The sequence below is a fragment of the Gavia stellata genome, chromosome 2, assembly GCF_030936135.1.
Source record: "Gavia stellata isolate bGavSte3 chromosome 2, bGavSte3.hap2, whole genome shotgun sequence".
In the NCBI taxonomy this organism is placed as follows: domain Eukaryota; kingdom Metazoa; phylum Chordata; class Aves; order Gaviiformes; family Gaviidae; genus Gavia; species Gavia stellata.
This window is the reverse complement of record NC_082595.1, coordinates 14,144,209-14,169,069: the sequence shown is the minus strand read 5'-3', so window position 1 is coordinate 14,169,069 and position 24,861 is coordinate 14,144,209. Positions and strand designations below refer to the sequence as shown.

Genomic DNA, 24,861 nt, shown 5'->3' with positions numbered 1-24,861 from the left:
TGAATGTGACATGTTTACGTCAGCATCAAAACACATTAGCAGAGCAACATTTGAACTAGTGAGCAAATATTTAACTTCAGTCTTCCGAGTTCAGTGTTGCTTTTTTTTTTTTTTGGCAGCCCTGCTCACCTCTTAAGAACTAGAAAAACTGAACTATATTTTTTTTTTTTTAAATTCTCCAGTTACACCTATTTACTATTTTTGTTGCAAGCTTTGAGTCAGTCAGTATTTTTCAGATGAAGACACTCTGCATATATTGAAAACAAATCTTGGGACAAGGCAGAGATGTTATACTTGCTATACAAACCTATTTTTGTAAGTAAGGCGGACAGTCCTTGTGCCTTCACATTTCCCAGGGTGTTGTTCTTTGGAGGCTTGCTCCCATTTTGAAATAATGTCACAGATCTAGACGGAAAGCAATACATAACTGACTTTGCCACGTATTCCTCTTTGAAAATACCTTTGAATGGAAATTGTCTACTTATTTTAATATCTTTTACCTATTACATACCAGAAACATACATAGCTTGAATTTTTAAACTTACTGAAAGATTACTTTACTTGCATTTCTTAGTTGGAGCATTTAATAATTAACATTTTTGTGGTTTGTTTATCCTGCAACACACACACTACCTTTGGAAATGAGCCATAACATGCTTATATGGAAAGGCCAGTTACTTGATTTAGCAGCAGCCAATGAATGTGTAATTATACAGAGTGAGTTGTTATATAATTAATCAAATGCGTTTGATCTCTGCCTTCTCTTTCTGCTGCATGCTGGAGTTTTTTGGGTCGTTTCCTGTAACTGCTATAAAATTTGTATGAAGTTTGTTACAAAGTGCAGCAAGAGTGGTTCACAACATGCGACGCAGGTGGGCATATGGGTTGGAGGTGGAATGGAGGTCCTGGGAGCCCTGCTGGGTTTCATGTCACTGTTCCTTCACAAAAGAGCCCTCCTGGAAGCAGTAATGTGACCAGCTTCTGAAGCTGTATTTACCAAGAAAATAAGTACATTTTTTATATATTTTGCTTTCCATATGGTAGTTATTCTAGTAGGGGAAGACAGCTGAACATGATGACCCTGCTTGTGTTTGTCACTAAGTACTGCACCTTGTAACTCCAAGTACAGCTGTCAACATTGACCGAAGGGTACAAAAGAACTACTTGATAGAAGCACAAAAAATTAATTATTCATTAGTTGCTAAAAAGCTTGGAAAATATATAATATTTTATTAAAGCATAGATTATACTGCATTTTGTCAATCTTTACTGCAAAGAATTTAATTCTAGCAATAGAAGGAACTAAAATTCAGAATTCAGAACAAGGATAAGCCAAACATTGAAAATTTCCTGAATCGAACCCTAATTATTCTGTATTTAGATAAGGAACCCTTTCTTTTTTTTCTTCCCCAGTATGAATGACTTTTTGGACCTCAAATGGTCATTTTTTGGAACTATACAAGAAATGTTAACTGAAATCTTGAAATGCATCTTGGACTCCAAATGCTTTTTAGTTTTAAAGGACTGTGATTAGTAACAGCGTACGTTTTCTTTTTTAACCCAGCTGCTACTTCTATGAATAATATCAGTCTCCTAGACAAAGCTTTTAAATATAGTTCACTGAACGAATTTCAGCAATTGAAAAAGTGATTTTTTTTTAAACCTTTCCTTTTATGTTATGAGGGAAAAAACCTAAAGACAGTTTTCAGCCTCAAAAATGTTTTCCCTTACATTGCCTGAAGAGAGGTCTGTAAAATGTAGATATTTTGTTAGTTTATATGCAGAGCTCATTATAGGTTTTTGTTTACCTTGATGTTTCCTTGAAGACAGTGCTCTATATCCTTGCCAGATGGATCATCAGAAAACAGTGCAAATCCTGACTGAGCTGGTTTCCTCATTCCTGTATCCTGATTCAGGGTGTTCAGAAATTCCTCCACTGTGGTAGAGGCATCAAACCCAACAACCTAAAAAAGCAGCCAAAATGTGTTTTGCTATCAAATTTATTAAAAAAACCCCCAACACCCCCACCCCCGCAAAACTCTAAGATATTGAGTGATAATACCTCTAGAATAACAGCAGCAATATAAGACCCATTCCATCCCCTGTGAATAACTCATTGTCATTGGAAGTAAAAAAAATTCCATAAAGGGTTTGGAAAAGATTCAAGATGTCCACATGGTAAGTCAATTTAGTGGAGTTTTTCTCCACCTAAAAATTGACGAACTTCCCAGATTATATCTTATTGCATTTTGTTTGTGAAACCAAAGTCACTATCAAAAAGCTTCCAAATGTAATATTTTTGGTTTTCTTTTTTTTTGTTTATACCAGTTTCTTTGCACTTGCTACACTTGAATTAACAGAAAGCAGCCTAGTATCTGAGCTTTGGGTGACAAAAACCACTTGAAAAATGAAGAAAACTATAATTTCTTACACTTTTCAATATGGTGGTGAAACAAATGAGATCAAGTAATCATTTTTCATCATGTGCAACAGCAGAGGGGTATTTACTGGCAGATCTACATTGGCAGACCTGAAATATTTTACAAACGTTGCTCTGTCAGTACTACATAGGCCAGTAATACAGAGAGCTTTCTAAGTTTTATTTTCCCAGATCTGAATTTTTGTCTGTTGTTACTAGTATTAAAGCATTTTAGCAAGCGATGGCAAATGGCTTTTATACAGATACTAGTTGCTGATGTTCGCATATCTACTTGGAGGGTGTTTTTCTGTATTTGATATGTTGAAGAAGGCCCCTTACCTCTTTTTATAAAGAAAAATCCTGAAAAAGGATCTTGGACTTCTATTTTGGGCTTCTCAGTGGTTGGAATTAAAAAAAAAGTAATCTGTTGAATCTAGCTTTAGAGTTGAATACAAGAGTTTTTAATACCACTATAATTCGTTATTTGCTGACCCACTGAAGCAAGTTATTTATTTATTTATTTATTTATTTATTTACTTACTATTTTTGTAACCCTTAAGTATACATTTTTGAGCAATATATAACTAATAAGCAGTTATTCCTTTTCTTCTTCAGACTTCAATTTTGAAACCTTTTAGGATGATTTAAATACATGTTGTTTTTTCTGTTTTACTGGGCAAGCAGTAAGCAATTAAGAAACTTAGAAGGGAAAAAAAGCAGAGTTCTTCTGTGACCTAAAATGAAAAGTTTATTTGATACAGTTTTGATTTCATATAAAAACTTTCTTTCTGACTAGGAATACTGTGAATTATTAGAAAACTCTTTTCAGCCAGCTCTCACGGTTAGAAACACAAACCAGGATGTGAAGCAGTCTGCATGGAAGTCCATGGAAAGTTTCCTACAAGCTTTGAGTGATGAAGTCCCAAAAGAGTTAAGAATGAAGCTGTGTTTGTTCTGTAACAAGTATGCTTATCCTTCATGACTGATAATGGGAGTTACAGCTGTCCTTCCAGGCCTTCGGTGAGATATTTAACTTTCAAGATGTCTGATGAAAGGAAGTGGAATTTAATATCTTTCCCTGTTCTTCAGTCTAATTCATTCATCGGGTGGTCAGGTTAAATAAGAAACAGAACTTTAGTATTTCTCACTCTTAAGAGATTTTAACATTTTTTTTCTTTCTTTTAAAGATTTTTCTCCAAACCTTTACTCTTTGTTGGTCAAAATTGATTCAATTACCTGGTGCCTGCCATTGTTAGCACTGGCACAGGATGAAACTTGAACCATGTTTACCTTAACACTTACAATTTTGTTTCTGATATACTACTTCATGTATATGCTAATAGCAAGGGGTTGGGAGGTTAGATTTCGTGGTCTGCCTGACATTACCTGATATATGCCGTTCATGAAATGAACTGGAATACTGAAGGGCAGTGAATGGTGGTAGGGGTTTCTTAGAAGAGTGGAAAGGATTTCCATTCTGGAAGGTCTGGCTTCTCGGTCTCCGTTCTGCTGGGTACGCTCTACACATCGCTGACAATATATTGCATATTTCCCAAATTCAGTCCTGTGACAAAAAAAGAAATAAGGCAATTCTTGGGGACTGATTGAAAGGATAGTAAACTGTGAATACATCTCTGTGGGGGTGCCAAATGGGAGGAGCACTCAGATTTCACTGCAAGATTTCCAACACATTTTTCCATGTAGAATTACAAAGATAATTAGTCCACCGAGACCAACAGAATTTTGACAAAGATGGAACATGGCTCAGAGTGTTTTGTGTAACTGCCATATTTTGGTTTTCATGGTTTTGCAACATACAGTCAGAGTTCCACTGCAGAGTATTTTTCAAAACAAAGGATAACTTTCCCAAGTGATGCATAGAAGTAACATGTACTACATTTTAGTAGCACTGGAGCACAATTCTACTCAAATTTATTTTAAAATATATGTCAAAAGATCTGAAACATTAAATGAAAGATTGAAAATAAGGTACTTCAGAAAGACTAGTCAACTAGCTGGGTAATAATATTCAGGCACACCTGGAATCTGCATTCTTCTTTAAATGAAGTTTAAGAAGCCAAAGGAATGGGTGCTGGGGTAGAAAGAGTCCAACGCAGAGAGCCAAGAGCTGCAAGCCCTGGACAAAAGGAAGACATTCACTGTTTTAAACATCTTACAAAGTAAAACACAGGAAAATTTACAAAGTTAATACACAGGAAAAAAATACAAAGGCTGCAAGGCCAAGCACTAACAAATGAGGATAGGCCTGTGCAATTTTAATTCACCTCTCCTGTTATATATATTATGAAGCAACCCATAAGACATTTTCCTCCTACCAAGTAGACAATAACTATTGAAAAAACAATTATTCAATATTTTGGTATATTTTCATTGCTCAATATGTATCCATAAGCTTCACTTAATACAGACTGCTCTCATGTACTCTAGATATACACTTACTAACATTGCAACTACTTTTCTCACAATTGTATCAATGCATCATACTGAAATTTAGAAGATGGGGTTTCTCTATCTTGATTTATCTGACTTGCCTGGTATTAAATAGAAATTTGACAGCACAGGCACAGATACTCCCTTTCATCAAATACCTGTACTTTGATGGAGGATAGCATCAACTCTGTTTCAGGAAGAAGTGTGGGAGTCTACAGCATGAATTTAGAAGGATTATGGTTAGTTTAAATTCCATCAGCCATGTGTAACTTAAGTGTGTGCTAACTGACATGAACATGCTATGTCTGTGGATGTTTTAGCGATGCACACATACTGGCCATATCCAAGATATGGGCTGTTTCTAGATAATAGGTATGTCTGCTGTTCGTGTTCTACTTTCTATGGCAAGAGAAAAACATGTCTATTACAGAAGCCTTAATAGAGTAATTTCCTTTCTCATTTTCTGATCCATCTCCTAGTTCTGTAGGAATTGCTCCATCATAAGCACTATTGTACTAGTTCTGTTAATTCTACACAAACTGTAAGCATTGGCTTTCCTTTCAGTTTCAGTTCATTTAATTGTTACATATTTGGATCCCAGTGAATAGCTGGCAGTGGACAAAGTGAAGAATTTTAAGTATGCATTTATAATCTAGCATGCAGGGTGTGTGCAGAACAGCATGATATACAAGAGATGACATACATATATCAGAAACCCTGAGCATTATCTGAGATTCCACAACATGGTGCTACAGCTTTTCTTCACGCTCATGGTACACAGACATCTGCTGTGTGGTTTAGCCCACCAAGCTTCCTGATGCAGCACCTCTCTTAGGAAAGATGCAGTAGAAGAGAATCAGGTTCCATACATGGTGACTTACTCAACACTTAACTTGGAGATAGCCCATTGTACGTCCAGCCTTTAAAAACAGCACAGGCACAGATATACTCTATCACCAGCTACACGTACTTTGATGGAGGATAGCATCAGCTTCGTTTCAGGAAGACACGGCAGTAATAAGATGTTAGTTCAGGTTTCTATCTGATTTTAAGTAAACAGATGCTACAGAAAAGTGGAGCCCCTTTACCATTCTAAACAGTCTGTGTAGTTTCTTCACTGCTGTTGAAATAGATACCAGTCAAATAAATACTGGGTTACCTGTATTGGTCCTGCCTGGTTTTGTGGATGTCGACGTCTAGTCTGTTTAATAAGCTGACAACAGATCTCATTTTGAAGTTCAGGATGTGTGAGGCAGATCTGCAAAGCACTTTGGGCCAAAGATACATGGTAGTCAATGGCAGGAGAGTCAACTGCAGCATTTATAAACAACTGGCAGGTCTAGATATAAAATAATAAGCAAGTGAGTTTACATACAAAAAGCTCCGACAAATCTTTTAGATATTCTGTATAACAAAAGTGTGCTATAATTAAGTCACAAGTAGTCAGTTTACCAGTAGAATAAGGAAATCCTGCTGGCTCTGCAAAAAGGGGTAAAAAGGGGCCAGAATGGATGAAAAGCTGTACAGAAAGACTTAAAACAACTATGAAAAACCATGCTTTTCACTCTGTATGTAATGGAGTGAGCTCTGGCAGGAGTTGCAACAGTTGTGGTGGTATACAAGTTTAAGGACATGCTGAACATAGCTTACCCCTCTACAGGACTTTAAAATGCAAAGTGTACAGCTCTCAATGGCAGCCACTGTAAAAGTCTTGCGCAAGTAGTAAGCACAACATGGCAGAATATACACAGATAAGAAAACCATAACTCAGAGCCATTTGTTTTATGTCTTGGCTTTCACTGGTATTTTTATTGTGGGTAAGTATAACCTTTCCTTATCCCCAGAACTGTCTTAGGAAAGCCAGGTGTTAAGCATTTGTTGTGCTATATTAGAAGAAAGTTTATGTATCACTTCCTGCACAAAGTATATAAACAAAATACAAGAAATGGATGGAACCCCCAATCTATTTCTAGTCTTTATGAAAATATGTGCATGCACAGGACTAATTTTTATCAGCAATGGAATAATTGAAACGTGACTTGCCTGTTTCTAAATCAATTCCCTACCTGACTTTTAAAATTATTTATACAAAGTTTCAATACAGGTCATACAAGTCATCTCTTATTTATTTATTTTAGGCAAGTGTCTGTGATTTGAATTAGGTCTGAAATATATTTCAAAAGTTATTTCCAAATAAATTTATTTTTATCAGAGAAGTACATTCCCTTTTAAATTTTCATGCTGCAGGACTGCAGAAAATAAGATGGATGTACTTCTTTAAAGTGCTTCAAACATTTCAGACAAACAAGCTGGAAAGTTTGCCTGCAAGTGGCTGTCAATGAACATATGGTTCTTGTCTTGAATTCCTTTCTAGATCTGAACCATTACATCAAAATTCTCCAGCCGGTTGATGCTTCAGGGAATTTGGTCTTTAGACTTTATAAGTTCTGTGGAGAAAGTTCATTTATCCAAGACCAATGCCTTCCAACTTGTAATTTATTTCACAACGTACAGAAAAAGGAACAGCAAGATTTTATTTTGCCTCTGAAATAGACCTTATAACCTGGCTATTAGTTAACATTCAGGAGTCGTTTTACCTGGGTGAGGGCAGGAGAGAGGAGAAAGAAGGTTAATGGCATTGCAGCATACTCCCTCTCATAGGTATCAACCACCTATCTGGTCTTTCACTGGGAAAGATATAAAATCTTACTGGCATAGAAAAATTCTCAAGAAATAAGCTGCAGCACAGCAGTTATGAACCATTATGTGTCTCTTAATCATAAAGCCTTTTTACTACTACTTTGAGATATACATATGCATATTTTTAAAGGTGTATGAAAATCTTTAAAAGTGAATTCACAAAATTGTTGTGAAATATTTTCAATAATTTTACTCTGTAATATTTTATCTATTTATATCACTAGAATATCTAAGCAGTCTTTTAAGAATAGCTACTTCATATGAAGAAAAGATTTTCTTTTCATTAAAAAGAGCAGTAGAATCTCTGCCTTCTATCTCAATTTGAAATAACCCATGACTTGCTTAAACTAGAAACTGTGGCTTTGCTTTGTTTTTCTTCAGATTTGTAAAATGTCTTCTAGCTGATTTAAATATATCTACAACAAAACTTTCACCTACCATTTGTTCTTCCTGAAATCTAACTGAAAAAATAGTATTTCAGATGCAGTTCTCTGAGTACAGAGATCCACCCTGTTAGGTACTCTGGGGCTTATGAACTTCATGATAAAATTACTATCATACATGATGGCCATGGATTTTTCTAGTAACTTGCACTTTATCAATAACCTCAGTAAAAAGGCCAAAATTTGAAGCCTAAACTCCTCCCTCATGGCTAAAAGTGATCTCTTTACATTGGAAGTGATACTCTTTGGTGAGATAATATGGGGACATTCTGCTACTGTCCATTAGTTACCTCCACTAAAGAGTAAACTTCTCTTTTCTTTCTCCTTATCTGTTGAACATCTCTAGTAAGCCAACTAATAGCCATTCTTTAGCTAGGAGTTAAAATATTCAGTTAATTAAAAAGGCATCTGCTATGGTTTTACCTTAAATAATTTAATTGCTTCAGTTTGCAAGGCTTCTGATGGCAATGTTGTAAGAGGGGAAGCAATTCCTTCTTTGCTGTGGCAAAGGGTAGGATGTCTCCAAATCTGAGAAGCTAAACAGATAACATATGTAGGTTTTGCAATTAACTAATTTCGTAAGTACATTCAGTAAGTAAGTATTAGAATATTAGTATGTTGAAACAAAACCAAACTTACTGGTATCGCCTTCCATATTTAATAATTTGCAAATAAGTTGTTCAAACTCAGATCCAACATTTACACCGGTACTTCCAGCTGCAATTGTCAGATGATAAAGCCACGTGTCCTAAAGTAGAAAAACACACAGCAGCTCACTCATTCCGTGTTGGAAGGAGCTGCTTCATCAAGATTTTGCTCTTGACTTGAAACACTGCCATACACTCCTGTTGAAGCCCAAAGGAGTTTGCCTTTGTTTAAGTACACCTGTATTCATGGTCTCTATGTTACAAATATTAAGCAAGGAAGATTGGACAGGGCTCTCTTCAGAAGTCTTTTACCCTCAAAAGTCATGGCTAATTATCAAGGCATTCTTCCTTTCCTCTTCAGAAAGATACCATAAGTGCCTTTTTATCACTGCCAGATCCTGCTAACCTGGGGATAAGGCCAGAAAGCAAAATGAGGTCTACAAGATTACTTGAGAACAATGAAGCAATAAGAATAAAAATGGTTTTAACCATACCTCTCATTTTTCCTTCACTTCAGTAGAGCAGTCTTCCCTACTGTTAGTCTTACCAGTGAAAATGGATAACTATCCCAAAACCTCTCAGGAAGGTCTGCTACAGGTCTGTCTACAAGTTAGTGTAATGTGAGCAAAATCCTCCAGTTACAACATATTTGATATTCTGCACCATCTCCTCATGTAGGCAAGCCTGCTTATGTTTCGTCTATTTTAAAAAGGATTACCTATGATAGCATTGGTTCGCAGACAAACTCTGATCGATGTTAATAAGGCAGGACCTTCCCCTTGCTTATTATATCAAACTACAAGCCAGAGGACTTGTAGGTGCCCCTCCTCCTCCTTTTTAAGAAATACTCATATCACAGCATCATAGACGTGTTACTGAAACTCAATAAAAAAGTCCTTTTATTACCTTCTCATGTTTGGATCCTATAAGAAGATAAGTGGGTCCTTGATCTTTGGGGTGGATAACAACAGTGTAATGTGTTGATAATAAACTGCGACCACTAGCTTCATAATCTTCATCAGAATCGCATGATCTATCAACTTCTTCAACCTTTGCCTCAAAAAGCTTGATTTGACCAAGAGGAAACTAAAAGTAAATATCAGAATTGGTGAGAGAGCAAGTATTTCCTTCAGTGCATACTAATTTTATATTTCTTATTCTACAAATAGAAAGAAAAACATGAATGACCATCAATACCCATTTATATTTATTCATTTTCAGTCCTGCCAAGGAATGTCAGATAAGCCAGCTGTTGCAGACAGCAGAAGGAGAATGATAGTGCCAAAGTCTGGAAGTGAGATTTTAAGAAATACTTTTCCAGGTCTGCTTCTGTATCTAGTAAACGTAACAGACAAAACAGTAAATGTCTGTTAGGGTGAGAGGAGTAATTCTTCAGAGTTTCCAGACCTGGTTCCAAGCAAAAATTCCCTGGGTCAAGCCTAGATCTTTAATTATAATCGTGTTATTTCAGAGGACAGCAGTGTAGTGTTGATATATCTTTCGTGCATGCTATAAATTCGAAAGGTAAATTTTTTGTGTGGTAGACTTTCTCAGTTGGTTTCATTCTCCAATCTGACAAATCACAATACTTGAGTCTTAAGTTATATATGTAGACATGGTCATTTATCAGGAAGTATTTTGTATGAAAAGCCATTCAAAAGGAATTTTTCACAGAAGTAATTATTTCATAGTCATTATCAACAGGAAGCCACAATGAACACAAATGCAGCATGCCATCTTCACAACCGGGTGATAGGACTGACAGAGGACAACAGTCCTTACTGGCTATTTTATGCAAAACTCCCTTTCTTCCCACTGCTCTTTCTCTAGCCGTTCAGACATCAGGATGTTCAAGAGTATTATTTAATGGTGTAGTGAAGAAACCTTGGCTACTGTTTCTGTGCTGTGATGTCTAGCAATGCTTAGTGATTCAGCAGAAAGAGAGGGATGTTTGTTTCCCTTTGGTAAAAGGATAGCTGGGCACTATAGTAAATAGCATCTTATTTGTGCCACATTCAAGTGTAAGCCTGAAGTAAAGTAGTCTTGAAATATCAACAGCAGTGAAAAGCAGATGAGGCTTCTCAATAATACTGTTTAAAAATTGAAAATATGATACTGGAGAGTAGCTGGCAAGTTGGACTCCATCTAGGGTGGGTTTCTTGAACAATGATTTGATAAAGTGAGAAGTTAATGATATAATAATTTTGAAGAAAACATCACATAGTGGTGGCTCTTTATTCCAGTGCTCTCACTAGTGAGGATTAAAGCTGCATGTGGTGATTTGTATTTTCTGTGGTGCTTCTGAAGCATTCAACTTTTTGAACAAGGTAAGATTCTGAGAATCAAGAGATGCCATTTCACATACAAATAGTCAAGACTGATTTATTCCCTAAGTTTAACTAAAACACAGTTGGCTGATTTTTTAATTTGAATTCCATTTTGAAAGGAGGCCACTTTAATGGACTCCATTACTGTATTAACCACTGCAGATTGTGTAATTTGTTTCTGCACAGACACATTCAGCTACAACAAACATGTTTTTAATTAGCAAATTGTTGAACATTAGAAATGAACTAGCTTTGGAAAACTTTTCATACGTATTCTGCTTACAAAAGCTAAATTCTTATTCTATTAAAAGCTAGCAAATTAGTTTCAATTTTGCTTTAAAAGGGCAGAAAAACTTGTTCCAAATGTGAGGGAAATATTCACAAGAATCCAGCAAAACTCTTAGATGCTTCTAAAGGGCATGCTAAAACGCCCAAAATCTTCAAAGGTAAAAATATGTAAATTCAGATACTTTAAACATAGAGATTTCTTCATAGGAGAAAATGCAAGTTAATTTTAATATCTCTGTAAGATAAGCTAGAGATTAATACTCCAGTCATTTGATTCCCCAGCCCTGTATTACACTTTTTAAAAGAGTAATTAAAATAAAATGTTTGGATAGATGGTTACTGCTATCTTACTCATGTAGTTCTAGAAATAAGGTTTAGTTGATGTCTAAAAATGGCTAAAAAAGGAAAGGATAACAAAGGGAATAACTAGCTTTATACAAAGTCTACGAATTACTGGGTCCAGTGTGATTATTTGGTTAGATTAGAAGTAACAAATGAGATTTTCTGTATTTTTTTGAACTGTTGGTTTTAATGGCTCAGTGGATTGTTACCATTTTGTCAAGTGTCAGCAGTCTTTTTGGTAGAGCTAGGTAATATTCATATCCTCAGTGGTATTAACAAGAATTCTTGTAGAATTTTCCAAAATCTTGTTCCTGACCCACCTCCATTAAAAAATGTTTCTTGATGACAAAATACAATGTCTTGGGTGCAAAAGGACAGGTGAAAAGTATGACTAGGAAGTGTCCTTTGTCCTGTCTCTGTAGGTAAATATGACTGGAAATATTAGGACCAACAATATTCAGAAGTGTGGGTAGAGAACCAAAGGCCAGGCCCAATGTGGAAGAGCCAGGTCTTGCTCTTCCTTAGCTCCTTGTGTCCTACAGGATATGGGATGTTTGGAGGTTAACTTAAAGCTGATTGGATCGCATTTCTTCTTTTTCTTCCTCAAACAGTATTTTCCGTAGGTTTTAGAAGTAATTTTTTCATCCCTTTCTTTTGCTGTCCTCCATCTCTGTTTCTGTCCACCTCATCAGTTGTGGACAGTGAGCTCCTTTTCTGTAATCTTGATGGGCAATGGGAACAGATCCCCTCCACAGACACACATCTGCAAAGCAGCAAACTCTGCATCCTGCTAGGCTGTTTTTTTGCCTTTCTTGCAGCACTGCGGAGATACAGTGACATACCAAAGAACAGGATAAAAAGAACATTTAATTTCTTGAAACTTGCAGTCACTGCCCACTGAAAACATGTATTAGAAAGGGTCAGCTTCCAGAAGTAAATGACAGCCAGGTCTTTCCTGATGAGTCTCACGCCAGTCAGAAAGGAGACCTGAACTGTCCGCAAATCAGTGTCCCCCTTCGGCTAGGGATAAGAAGACGCAGAATATATATCACATCCTGTAGGAGAAGGAGGCCAACGGGCGTGCCCTGGATTTCTCTCTATTAGATAGGAACCTTCCAAAAGCTGACAATCTGTGAAGTCTGGATGTTTGGTAATCAAGATAAAATGGCCATATACTACCCAGGTCAATTGTACCTTAATAAAGCTGTAAATTACTGTTTAAAGGCTACTTCAGTATGTTATCTTCCATTCACTGAGGAGACAAGTAAGGGACCTACCTTGTCTTCTTGATTACGGAAATAATACAGAATTTTTCCAACTAGGGTACACCAAACTCTTTTGGAATATCCATGTTTCACCTGAAATTACAGAACATTAGGAACAAGCACAGCCAGAGAAATACAGACTACATTTCACCATCTCTGAACTTTGGTGATGTTGGGAATAAATGCCTTGGTTCAAATTCCTTTCCACATTACTAGACAAATAATTAAAACTGCATAACTCTATTAGGGGCATAAGAATTAATGCATTAGATGCTCGTCTAAAGCCTAGTAACGCCAGTGTAAGTTTTTCATTTGGCTTTGGATCAGGCCTAAATTAGTGGAAGCTAAGAAAATGGAAGAAATAAGAGAGAAAAATTCCTTTTATGCAGTATTCTTATTATCTTGAAGTAATCTGTCCCACTCAGTAACATAGATAAAGAGAGCACTCCACTGAAATAAGGTAGGTCAATTAGCTACTGAAACATGTGCTGAACGACGATACCACTGAAGTGCAAATGGAGAACTCAACACAGGAACTAATGAATTAAAAAGACAAAAAGAAAAGCCAAATCAAATCAAACAACCAGAAGAAAAATATTGCCCAAAGTAGGTGAGTTGGTAGTCCTTCTGGATTGTTCACACTGTAAAGTACTGGGAAAGCAAATACATGTTGGTTTTGCTTATTTTATTGTAAAGCCATTTTCATCTAGATATTATTCTTAAGAAATATGGAATAAAGCAGATTGGGAGAGAAAGTGTTCTTACCTTTGTAAGTAATCCTTTCATGGTTGGCTTGATTTCAGGCTGTATGAAAAGTGGGCTGGCAGCCTGTATTTTAAGAACATTCTGTAGTACTTTGATCCATTCTTCTAAGATGTTGGGAGAATCTGCAGTCAGGTAGTATGTTCGCTTTTCTGTGGTCAGCTATGTAGTAACAGAAAAGTCTTGAGCTTTAAGAACATTATACATTTGACCCCACGTTGGGCATTGTAACATATACTACCCAATGTAGTTTCACAACTTTGCAGGGTTTATTTTCCCCAAAGTACTTTTCATTAACAAAACATTCAGTGGCCAGGCAGAGCAGACAGACCCTTTCTAAGGCTTTATCTGAAAAGTATCAGGACAGCAGAGTTGAGAAAACTGAATTTATCTCCTTTCAGATAAACAACTTCTCTCAACCCTAATGGCTGGCCCCAAGACTACTCTCTTTATTTGTATCTCATATGTGATGATCTGACCTCTGTAGCAATACAAACAAGACTACATGTAGGCCGTTCTATAATTTCTCTAAGTGCAGTGATTCTTTGGTTTCAAACAAAGGGCACTTGGACTTCCAGTGCAATAGGGACTGGAACAATGGGTCAATTTTGGGGATGGAGGGAACAAATACCCGCTGAAACACAGATGAGAAAAGCAGACACCTGAATTGTTTGTTTTCCATCACCCCTTTCAATATGGCTAGATGCATTTAGCTCAATTTGACCTTGAGGTTTTCGAATGACGTCACTCTGTATGGGAAGAATGGAAAAAGAATATTTTAAATCTACCAACAAATAGCAATAAATAATTATAGAACCCTTTTAAACATTAATCTTGACAAATACTTCCTAGTTAGACATTGAGTACCTCGTACACCTCTTGAGGAAGTGAGTCCTGAATCACTCTCTAACAGCTCAGACACCCGGAATGCATTTCTTTTCCTTCTAGCAGACCTAGATTCTCAGTAAAAACAATCTAATAATAAACAGTAGATGAGTTACATGTACTTACTGGAGATTTGTAGTATAGTAGTTCACCTCCTTTAAGTACAAACCACCGTCGTTTCCAGGTCTTTACTTTACCACCCATTTTTAACAGATATCCAGATTTTTCCAAAGGTTCCTGATTATTCAGAAGTTAGATAAAAAGTAGTTAGGTACACATATATACCTATACCCCTCAGAGATATGTATAAATATACACACAGAGAGATATTTTAAAGATTTAAAGCATGCGAAGTAATAATTACAGTATTTGATGAGACTTTTAGTCCAATGACAAAGTTTGTACAAGCATCAATTAAGACAAATGCCATGCATATGGGATAACTAATTAATATCCCTACTTACAGTTATAGTACATGAAGGAGAGTAAGTGATTTGCCCAGAACTACACAAAAGAATGAAGAATATGATGATTCCTGATTTTACTTTCTAATTATTTATATTAAACAAGGAACAAAATGAATACAATGTAAATATATTTTTTTTCCAACTTCAGGGCCTAACCTACAGACCAGATACAGAATACTGTAATTCAGAGCTCTGCATAGACCTACTTTTAGTGTGTACACCTATAGAACAGAATTCACAGTTTTGCTCTGTGAAGAAAGCTTAAAATAAATTATCTTCATCACTAGGCAGTCAATCCACTTGTACGTCAAGATACTAACTACTAACACAGGCCATTGAAAAACAGACCAGTACCCCATAATGGTTTGGTTTCTTTGACCTGTTCTTGCATGTTACTCTACTTATGATTTCTCTACTGATGCCTCCAGCTCCTTCACTGGAATGTCCTTCTATTTCCCTGAATATTCACGTAAGCTGATTTAGTATTTCATATGCAAACTGATACCAGATCTGGTTCCAAGAAAGGAAAATCTTATGTGCTTTCAATTGTCTTCTGGGGTTGTCTACCTATTTCCACTCATTATACAGAAAGCTTAGAATTATCCTCTACTTTCTTTCAATCATTATAGTCTTATATGGCTAACTTACTGTTGGTGTATTTTGCTATTGGTACTCATAAGGCAGTCTGTGAGTCGGCAAGACTGACTATAGAGATTTGGTAGCAGTCTTTGAATATAAATACACACATAGTACCACAGGTACACTTCTTCACAGAACTTCAGTACTCACATTTTTTCCATTATCACTAGATGAGGAAGACGTCTTAGGAAGTTTCTGCTCTGGCTCTGAATAATCTGTATCTACTGAATATGCATCTGGAGGAATAGCATAGTCACTGTCTGAGGTCACAGAAGACAGAGACACCCCTGAGTTAAAAGAAGAAAGATGTTTCTTTATATTTTTTTTATTACATTACAAACAAATGAGATCAGAATATCCATGCAGAAGAATATCTGAGTAGGATCTGCAGGCAAACACAAGTATCAACATAAATCCATCAGGAACCAAGTATTTTTTTAAAATATCAGCATATCAAACTATTAGCACAGTGCTAATACCCAAATCCTGTTTTCTTCATAATTAAACAGAATTCAAGTCACTTGTGAATGAAACAACAAATAAATTTCTTCTATATATTATCACCTTCTGATACAACACCTTTTTTAAGGAGGGAGTTAGTGCCATGCATCATACCCATTCTCTAAAAAACAAATACAGCATCTTTAATTACATTAAGCAGCTTTCCCTTTCCCCTTTCTATCATCCACTCTAGTACCTGGATTTCTTATGGAACTGCTTGTTTATTAAGAAGCTATGCTCAAGATCCGCTGTTTGTTGAAGTTGTAGGTGACTGTCTTTATTTTGCTATTAGTATGAATTTTTATACTGAGGTTTTCTAAAAATCTGAATTCCAGATTTCAGGATTTTTTTAAAAGTTTATTAGCTTTAATGCTGAAAAAAATGCAATCTGATTAGTGTTCTTCTTGAATGGTTACTCTCCAAGATTGAAATGAATATGCCTTGTTTCCTTTGTTTCATTAATTTCCAAATTCATTTGCCAATTTTATTTTTAAAAAAAGCTTTTCTCATTTATTGCTTTGGTAAGCCACCTGGGCTTTCAGAGTGGGTTCGTCTTGTCTCTTCTCATGTAGGATCTTTAATAACAAATATGCAGCAAGCTAATGATGCGCCTAGTGAAATTTTAGATTGCCTAAATTTTTAAACAATGTGATCTCAACAAAGATATGTACGTATGTGTTTTGTGGTTAAGAAAGGTTTCCGTGCATGAAACAATGCAAGGACTATTTTCTGAGAAGAATGCATGAACAAAGGGCATGGTTCCATTCTACAAACGTGGATATAAATTGTGGGTGAAATCAGCTATTAAATTAGCTAATTTACCTTTCCTGTTGTGCAAGTATGTAACACAAGATGTGTCTGCAGCCATAGCACTGTTTTTTGCTCAGCAAGATGGAGCTGTTGGGAAGTGGGAACTATGGGTCCCTTTCACACTAACGTAGCAAAACTATAAGTACATCACTTCAAACAGGACTCGATGCCATGTGTGGCTGGCACTGGAAAACTCCTAGTGGACCAATGGCTCTACCTACCTGCTCAAGTGTGACTGAGTGGAGCTCCTGCTAACTGGGATTTTAACATGTTTAATGGGAACAACTGAATAATGTTATTTTTCATTTCTGAAGCAACGTATAATGAAGGATCTTAACACTTGGCCTCACTAGGATCTTAGATCTTTGTCTCCCTTGTCTCCCCATGTAAAAATGAAGCAAATCCTTTATTGCATGATATGACACAACCAAATACTCTGTTGAGGGAACTTTTCCACCTGCTTTCTCATCACATTAAACTGTTACTTTGTTTTACAAACTTGAATATATCCAGTTTTTTTTTCTGATGGCAATTACTTTTTTGTAGGCCATTTTTGCCTACCTACAGTTAAAGGTCATAGGAAGTCCTTGGCTTGACAGAGTATAGATAGAATGGAGCTTCTTGCTTTAGATGTACAAGTCACTTTTGCCTCATGACAACAGCCAGCTACTAGATTAATGCCTTAAAAACACATCTATAATAACAGCAATAAAAAGCCATGTGTAACAGTACTTTCTGTTGCTTGAATAAGAGATCTAGGCTTTGCTAGCTGAGAAAGAAGTCTAGATTTAAGATGTCAATGCTGTTTAAGGAAGAAATCCATTTCTAAGAAGATCGTGTAAACTGCCTAGTTTTCCAAACTTCCCAGAAGTTACTCGTTCTTACAGTTTTTGCCTACCTCGTTTCATAGCCCGAGGACTACCCGGACCACTTCTGCTTCGAGAATCAGACTCAGAATTCCTTGAGCTGGACCGAGAGCTGTCTTCTTCCTCAGATCCTGACGACTCATCTATAAATGGGCTGTTGCTTATTTGAGTTGCTTTCTGCAGAAATTAACACAACAATCTTTGATACCTTGCATAAAGGGTATCAGTCATTTCCTTCATTCCATAGCAGAGCTCTGCTGGCTTCTTAACATTCAGGGCTGTTCTTACTTGGGTTGTGGGTTTTGGCACACAAATATCAACATAAAATTGAATTCCTTCTGCCCTCTGTATCCTCAGCCACCCCCACACTTTAAAACAGAAACCTGAGGTAGCTTGAGGCATGGATCTTTCCAAAACACAAAAGGCTGCCAGAAAACAAACAATGCTGTGATTAGTTACTGCTGGCTATCTGACTATAAACAGCTTTGGCACTGACACAAAGACATTTCTACACATACACACACTTTTAATTATGGCATTGAACACCATGTGGCTCTGTTTAATAATTAACAAGCCTTTGGAAAAAATCAGCAAGGGACTCAAGAAGAATTGACCTGGGCTGGCAACATTTTATAAGCAGCAATAATTTTTTTCCAGCTATTTGACATTTCCATTACTTCTGGGGTTCTGTGATCTCTAAACATCATCTTATGACATATTTGGCATGGTAGCATCAAATGTGAAACAGCAGGTTCCTGGATGTGAAGCTTAATGGTATTTAAAAATTTCCTTTAAAAAGTAATACAGTTACCCCTTTCAAAGTGGTGTAGACAGGAGTGGTCATGTTCTTATATATCAGAGATGTATATAAGCCAGATACGGAGTATGAAGTTAGTGAAACAGCACCTAAAAAAGCAACATATTGTATAAATGACCTTCCTAATTTACCCCTCAATTAACCAAATTCAAATTTTTGCATTGTATAACTGCTATAAAGAGCAAACTAACCCCTGAACTGTTTTGGATGTGAGATTTATAGGTTTTTGAAATTTCAGTGGTTTTAAGGAGTATAAATAAATTGTAGTCATGACCACCAAGCCTTTTTAAATTTCAAGTATAATCTCTTACCTTGGTACCTGGTATAGAATCTTCAAAATGAATTGCAAAGAAAACTGGAGTGAACAAAGTACAAATTCAGCACAAAGTCAAGAGGCAAGGTAACAGAAGACAATGGAAAGATAACCGATGATCTTCTAGGTTTTAAATAGCACATAACTGAATCTTCATAAAAATATCTTAGAGGAACACAGGACATTTGGTCCTTGCTTACAAATCACCATAGGAAGAGAATTTTTGTTGATGAGAAAATGAACAGCTAAACCACTTACTTTTGTTGAGAGATTCCATGGTGAAAGCTTCAGACATCCTTAAACCAGATTTGGCTACAGCATAAATTCTGCTTTCCTGTACAAGCAGAATGGATTTGATGTTAGATAATTAAAACACAACAATTACTTTTCTTCCGTTTAGCCTCCCCATAGCCTCCTAGTCTTTGTGTTAGTGCAACAATGTGATAAAATGGGTGATAAAATGGCGTCATCAGTAGCAGCTGAAAAATGCATCCTTGTTTTATATGCCATACCCATCATATCCATAGTCTGTTTCAACCTTTTTTCACACAATGCTTGCCCTGTAGGTAACTTATTTTTAAAAATACTATTATCAGAGGCCAAAGAAGCTATAGCAAGAATATTTTTTAATGGAAGATTGTATGTTAAGAACAGAGAAATGTCATTAGGAGGCAACTTTTCAATTGTTTTGTGTTAAAAGGCCACAATAAGAACATCTATAATGAAAAAACATGCACTGAAATATATACATAGAGAAGCTGTTACATTAATGCATTATTCATCGCTCAATCATTAATAAATCTCTGACTGTGGAACTGCAGAATCAGTTGAGTCTTGACACAGTTAATTTTTAATTTTGTGTAAGACATATTAATATCTATTTTAATTCCCTGATGGATGGCTTTAAAATTTTACTTGGAAATGTGATCAATAACTTCTGTAATCTGTAGTTGTCTTCCATCAGCTTCATTGTCTAGATTGTGAGTGGTACAATAGTTATAGCAAAGGCATTGACACCAGCACTCTTAGGCTGTGTTGGTGTTAAGATAAATAAGTAAATGCAGTCACAAGAATTACCTCTTTTGATACACTCAAGAGGGCATATGTAACTTAGATGTTACATGAAAAAAATTGTCTTATCTACAAAAATAGTGACTGTGTTTTTCGACGGCAGAAATAAATGCTGTGCTTCAAATCAAACTTGCTTCTGAGTTTGTCCTTAGTTCCCATTAAGGTAACACCCTGTCTTGTCATCAAACAGAATAAGAAAGGTAGAGGCAACAAAAATCATAGAAGAGAGGCATGAAAATGAGCTATTTTCACCAGTAGGAAAAATATCTATAATTACACTTACCCAGGAAGGAAATCGATGTAATGGAGGGGTTGGTGGTTTGTTACTAGCACTCTTTTTTGTCGTATCACAAGGTTCCTGGGCTTCAGCATTTCGTGCTTCAGTGCAGTCATAGGTAAACACTCCTTCTTCACAGCCAATCTCCATTTTCTCTAAAATATCAGTATCTTCTCCATCCACCAAATCAATGTCTGTTTCCTGAGGTCTCCACGGACGTATCATGCTTATGGCATTTCTATTTCTACCAAACATTCTGTCAGAACTCAGCTGGGGCTGGCTTAGATGCTTCTTTGCTAATGCCGAGTTTATACTAAACACATTAGGAGTCCGTAACTTTGGAGGTGGCAAATTTGAAGGAGAATCTGATGGCGTTGCGCATTGAGAACCTGCAGAAGTTGCTAGAATTGGGTGTTTGGGTGTCAAAGCAGGGGTTAAAATTGGACTTGGGGTATTTGCTTCACTGGATGAGGATGAATAATCTAGCCTCTGAGATTGAAATTTCTTATTCAGTTCATCTGAAGAACTATCTTGGTCTTTCTTTTTGCTTGTGAAGTCAGAGTTGCACTTTCCACCTGGATTGTTCTGGCCTTTTCTTTGGGACCCTTGCTGCCAGGAGTATAACTTCTTGTGCTGAGTCCTCTGAACACCAAAACTCTCTTCTTCAAATAGAGAACTACTGTCATCAGATGCTGTCAAATACATTTCACTTCCCACTCTACTGTACCTTGCATTCTCTTCAGATGTGTGACTTGAGAGAGTGGATGCACACCTGGATTTCAGTCCTTTATTGTCTCCTCCATCCTCATCTGAGCTCCAGTCACTCCCGGTAGTGCAGGAGTTCTTTGACATATCGCTGTCTATGTCTTTGGATGAACAGCTCATTCTCACATTTTTGTTCTGCTCTGATCCAGAGGAACTTTGTTGCAATGACTTCTGACCTTTATCAGTCTCGTGTGTAGGACCAGCAAAGGTAGTTTCCAGGATATCCTTCTCTAGAGGAGAAATATAATGAACATGAGAAAATTACTTTAGCAAACTTGATTGCTAAAGGATTTTGTCATCATGTCTGCAAATAGTAAGTAGGTAATACTTTAAAATGCATAAGCACGTTTAAGTTTTTTTAATATTGTAAATAATAAACCTTAAGAAAAATACTATAAATTTTTGAATGCAACTGAAGTTGCAATGATGTTTGCCAAAAAAACTGTAACAGACATTACTTAAAGTTCTAGCCAAACTAAAAATGGCAATAAATGTAAAGATGAGCAGAGTGGAGCCATATTTTAAAGTAAACCACATATGTATGAAAACAAACAAACAAAAAAAAACCCCCAAAACCCCAAAGGCTTAAGAGGGCGTATAAATTTAGCTGCTTTATTAAATCTAAGGAAAATTAAAGTTTAGTAAAAGCTCATCAGAAAATATTTAAATTAATAAATCAAGTAATCTGAGCATTTCTACAGTGTTTATACACAGAAATTTCTTCTGCAAGCTATTATTGTATTCCCAGTGGTGAATGCTTAAGATACACAAGAGAGGCTCATGAAAAATGCTCAGGGAAAGACGCTGTATTAAAAATAGCTTTGCTTCTGCTGTTCACTTTTACCTGGTTTTGCAAGAGAGAGCTATAGCTTGCACCATGTCAGTGAGGCCTACGTGTTCCCCCTGAGTTAAAACAGATGCAAGAACTAGGGCTTTTCTACACAGACACTTGGGAAAGTTAATATTAAATAGCTGTATGAAGTTAAAGTGGGTTGGATAAGCCAAAGATTTCAATTTAGTCCACATTAAAGTAATGAAGTCACAAAAGTTGATCTGTTTCCATCTAGGCAAGCCTACGGTTCTATTTCTTACCCTTTCCCTTGAAAAGAAGATTCTTACTTTAATTCCCTCATCTATAAAAATGGAAATAATAATACATACCCACCTTTATAATGAACTTGGTGTCATAGAAATATACAAATTATTAATAGGATCTATTTCAGTTTCTGATTTTCTACAGACCTCAACTTGCAAGTTCAGTTACCATGGTTAACTGTGGAGAAAATGCTGAGGTCATAAATAGTAATGTGGGACTCAAACGAAGGTCCAGAGCAAGTCTCCTTCCTGAGCTTTTCATTGCTTAAGGGAAGTAGCAAACTGCAATGGACTTGCTCATGCTTATAATAGCATAACAGCACACCAATTTGCTGGCATTGCCAGACTTCAGGGCTTTTTGGGGAAATTGTATGAACTCATCAGGGAGCTTTCTCCTTCTTCGGATAGGAAACAATGGTGTGAAAAGATGCCTGAGACTCTTCTATTTTTTCTGACCTTGATCATACTAATGAAAGATTACTGAATTGATCTTGTTGAGTTAGGGCATAAAACTAACACTGGGACACCACTGACAGCATAGATAAAATACACAAAAACTGGACTTAGGTGAGACTCTACACAGGCATAAAAATGTAACAGCCCTCCCTGGGGGACTGGGAGCCTTAAACTACTTACACGACTGTGGAGCAAACCTGGGTCACAATAAATTCTTTCCTTTGCAGTCAAAGCACCCATCAGCCACTGCATGCTGCCAAACAATGTATTAGTGGTATTATGGAGACTCTAGTGCTCAACAGGATTTCTTCCTAGTAATACAGACTAGCATTAAAGACGGAGGGAGTACTGCTATGTACTTTGAAAACAGCTGGTTTGAATACATTGACACAGTTGTCGATTTCAGTTTTCCACCTGTGTCAGAATAAAATGTCAGTATTGGTGACTAAGTACCTAGGATGTTTTTGCCTTCAGTGTAGTCTGACTCCTTAGATGAAGACTTGCTTATTTCTTCGAACTTAGGAGATGGTTGAGGACTTCTTGCTCTATTTGAAAAGCATCCAAAAGTCAAACTGCTTAGTCGCTGACACTCTCCAGGTTTTTGTGTTGAAGTAACAGATTTCTTGCCTGTAGCTTCTGAAGAATAGTAATTCAGAAATCTTGTGTTAATGGGATACAGCAAGCTATGCTACTGGTCTCTTTACTCTGCAGTGTAAAGTTGGGGTTTTTTAAGATAACTAAAATTTAGCAAAAAGATATTTAAAAAATTATTATAGGAATAAAAATCTACCCGATACCTCCCCATATCAAAAGAAATGCAGAGCTACATTTCTAGTTCTTAGAGATCAATTTTTTAGTATAGAAAGAAAAAAAAAAACTCTTTTAACAATTTCACAGCAGTAAGATATAAAACATGCACTTAATACAGAATTAAAACCTAGTGGAAATACCTGATTTTATTCTGCTGTGACTGAAATTAAACCTATGGATTGGTCTAGGATATAGAATATGGGAAAGACTGTAGAACAATAGTATTAAAATATGTGGCGGCATTCCCTTCAGATAAAAATATTGAAAGAATCGGTAATAGGTGCTACAGCAAATATAAAGGAGTAAGTTACCAGGCTTAGAAGGTATATATGGAAGACTTCAAGAGAAGGTGAAAGCATAAAATGATTTATATATGGAAGACTTCAAGAGAAGGTGAAAGCATAAAATGATTAACTGTCTTGAGAATATGGAATCTGTCCTTAAGGACAGCTATTCTGCCAGAAACTGGTATGAAACAATGCTGTCCATCTCTGTTTATAACAAATTCTGTGGCAGATCCAGGAACAAAAGGCCCTTATCCATACCTGTAAACTGTTTAAACAGTACCACATGATCATAATTTATAGCCTGTTACCAGCATGGACACAGCAAATGGTAATAAATTTCTTAGCATTTTTGAGCATATCAGTAAATGTGTTTTGAAAACCAGCTGACAAATTCTTAAGTGTCTCAAAAAGCCTTTGAATAGATCTCTCAGAAGAGGATGAGTAAAACTGTTAGTGCTGAAGTATATAGAATTGCCACTGATCAAAAAATAACAAAGAAACAAAACAATCCAGTTTCCTCATTAACAGAGGTGCATCTTAGTTTAAAAGCTTCATATTGTGTATGTATGTATTTTGTAAATATTTATATTTTCATATATTATGTATATTACATGTGTACACACACACATATAAACACACATATACACACATTTCTAAATGTCTGTGTATATACATATATACATACAGGGGGCTAGGTAGCAAACTAACAAGATTTTCAAAGTATAGTAAGTTGTCAGGTCAACCAAGTATGGAGAGGACTGTGGGAACCTTCAGAAGAGACTTAAGAAAGTTGGTGAACAGGCAACACAGTGGCAAATAAAATTCAACTTTAAGTAATGTGAAATAATGCTCTTTGGAGGGTATATTCCTCTTTCCCATATTTACATTTTATGATTTTTAAATTAACTATTTCCACTTGGAAAGGAACCTGGTGATACTGTGGCTGAACTAAGATTTTGGATCACTGTAGTTAAATGTAGTAATTAAAAAGATCTGATCAGAATTCTGATTCCCAGCTGAGCACTTGCTAGAAAAAGCAGATGCAGGCTGACATTCATCTATTCCTTAACAGTGCTAGGACTACCTATGCTACAAAGAAGTGAAATCAAAGATCTGACATAAATCCAGTCAGATCTTACTACTTGCAGAACCTCTTAA

General features: G+C 36.3%; 1 protein-coding gene across 1 annotated transcript in view; it reads right to left on the bottom strand.

Annotated features, from left to right (window-relative positions):
* The window catches only part of PLEKHH2 (pleckstrin homology, MyTH4 and FERM domain containing H2), a 52,620-nt gene that overhangs the window by 7,203 nt on the left and 20,556 nt on the right, over nucleotides 1-24,861 (bottom strand). Inside the window, exons 7-24 of the mRNA XM_059830306.1 lie at nucleotides 23,060-23,242; nucleotides 20,297-21,285; nucleotides 19,201-19,276; nucleotides 18,624-18,718; nucleotides 17,845-17,989; nucleotides 15,786-15,922; nucleotides 14,656-14,766; nucleotides 14,307-14,393; nucleotides 13,648-13,806; nucleotides 12,895-12,975; nucleotides 9,567-9,746; nucleotides 8,653-8,761; nucleotides 8,437-8,549; nucleotides 6,030-6,209; nucleotides 4,459-4,556; nucleotides 3,806-3,983; nucleotides 1,809-1,964; nucleotides 308-405 (exon numbers count right to left, since the gene is read on the bottom strand). Of these exons, the coding sequence (XP_059686289.1) occupies nucleotides 308-405; nucleotides 1,809-1,964; nucleotides 3,806-3,983; nucleotides 4,459-4,556; nucleotides 6,030-6,209; nucleotides 8,437-8,549; nucleotides 8,653-8,761; nucleotides 9,567-9,746; nucleotides 12,895-12,975; nucleotides 13,648-13,806; nucleotides 14,307-14,393; nucleotides 14,656-14,766; nucleotides 15,786-15,922; nucleotides 17,845-17,989; nucleotides 18,624-18,718; nucleotides 19,201-19,276; nucleotides 20,297-21,285; nucleotides 23,060-23,242 (3,175 nt within the window). The remainder of the gene's footprint in view (nucleotides 1-307; nucleotides 406-1,808; nucleotides 1,965-3,805; nucleotides 3,984-4,458; nucleotides 4,557-6,029; nucleotides 6,210-8,436; nucleotides 8,550-8,652; nucleotides 8,762-9,566; nucleotides 9,747-12,894; nucleotides 12,976-13,647; nucleotides 13,807-14,306; nucleotides 14,394-14,655; nucleotides 14,767-15,785; nucleotides 15,923-17,844; nucleotides 17,990-18,623; nucleotides 18,719-19,200; nucleotides 19,277-20,296; nucleotides 21,286-23,059; nucleotides 23,243-24,861) is intronic.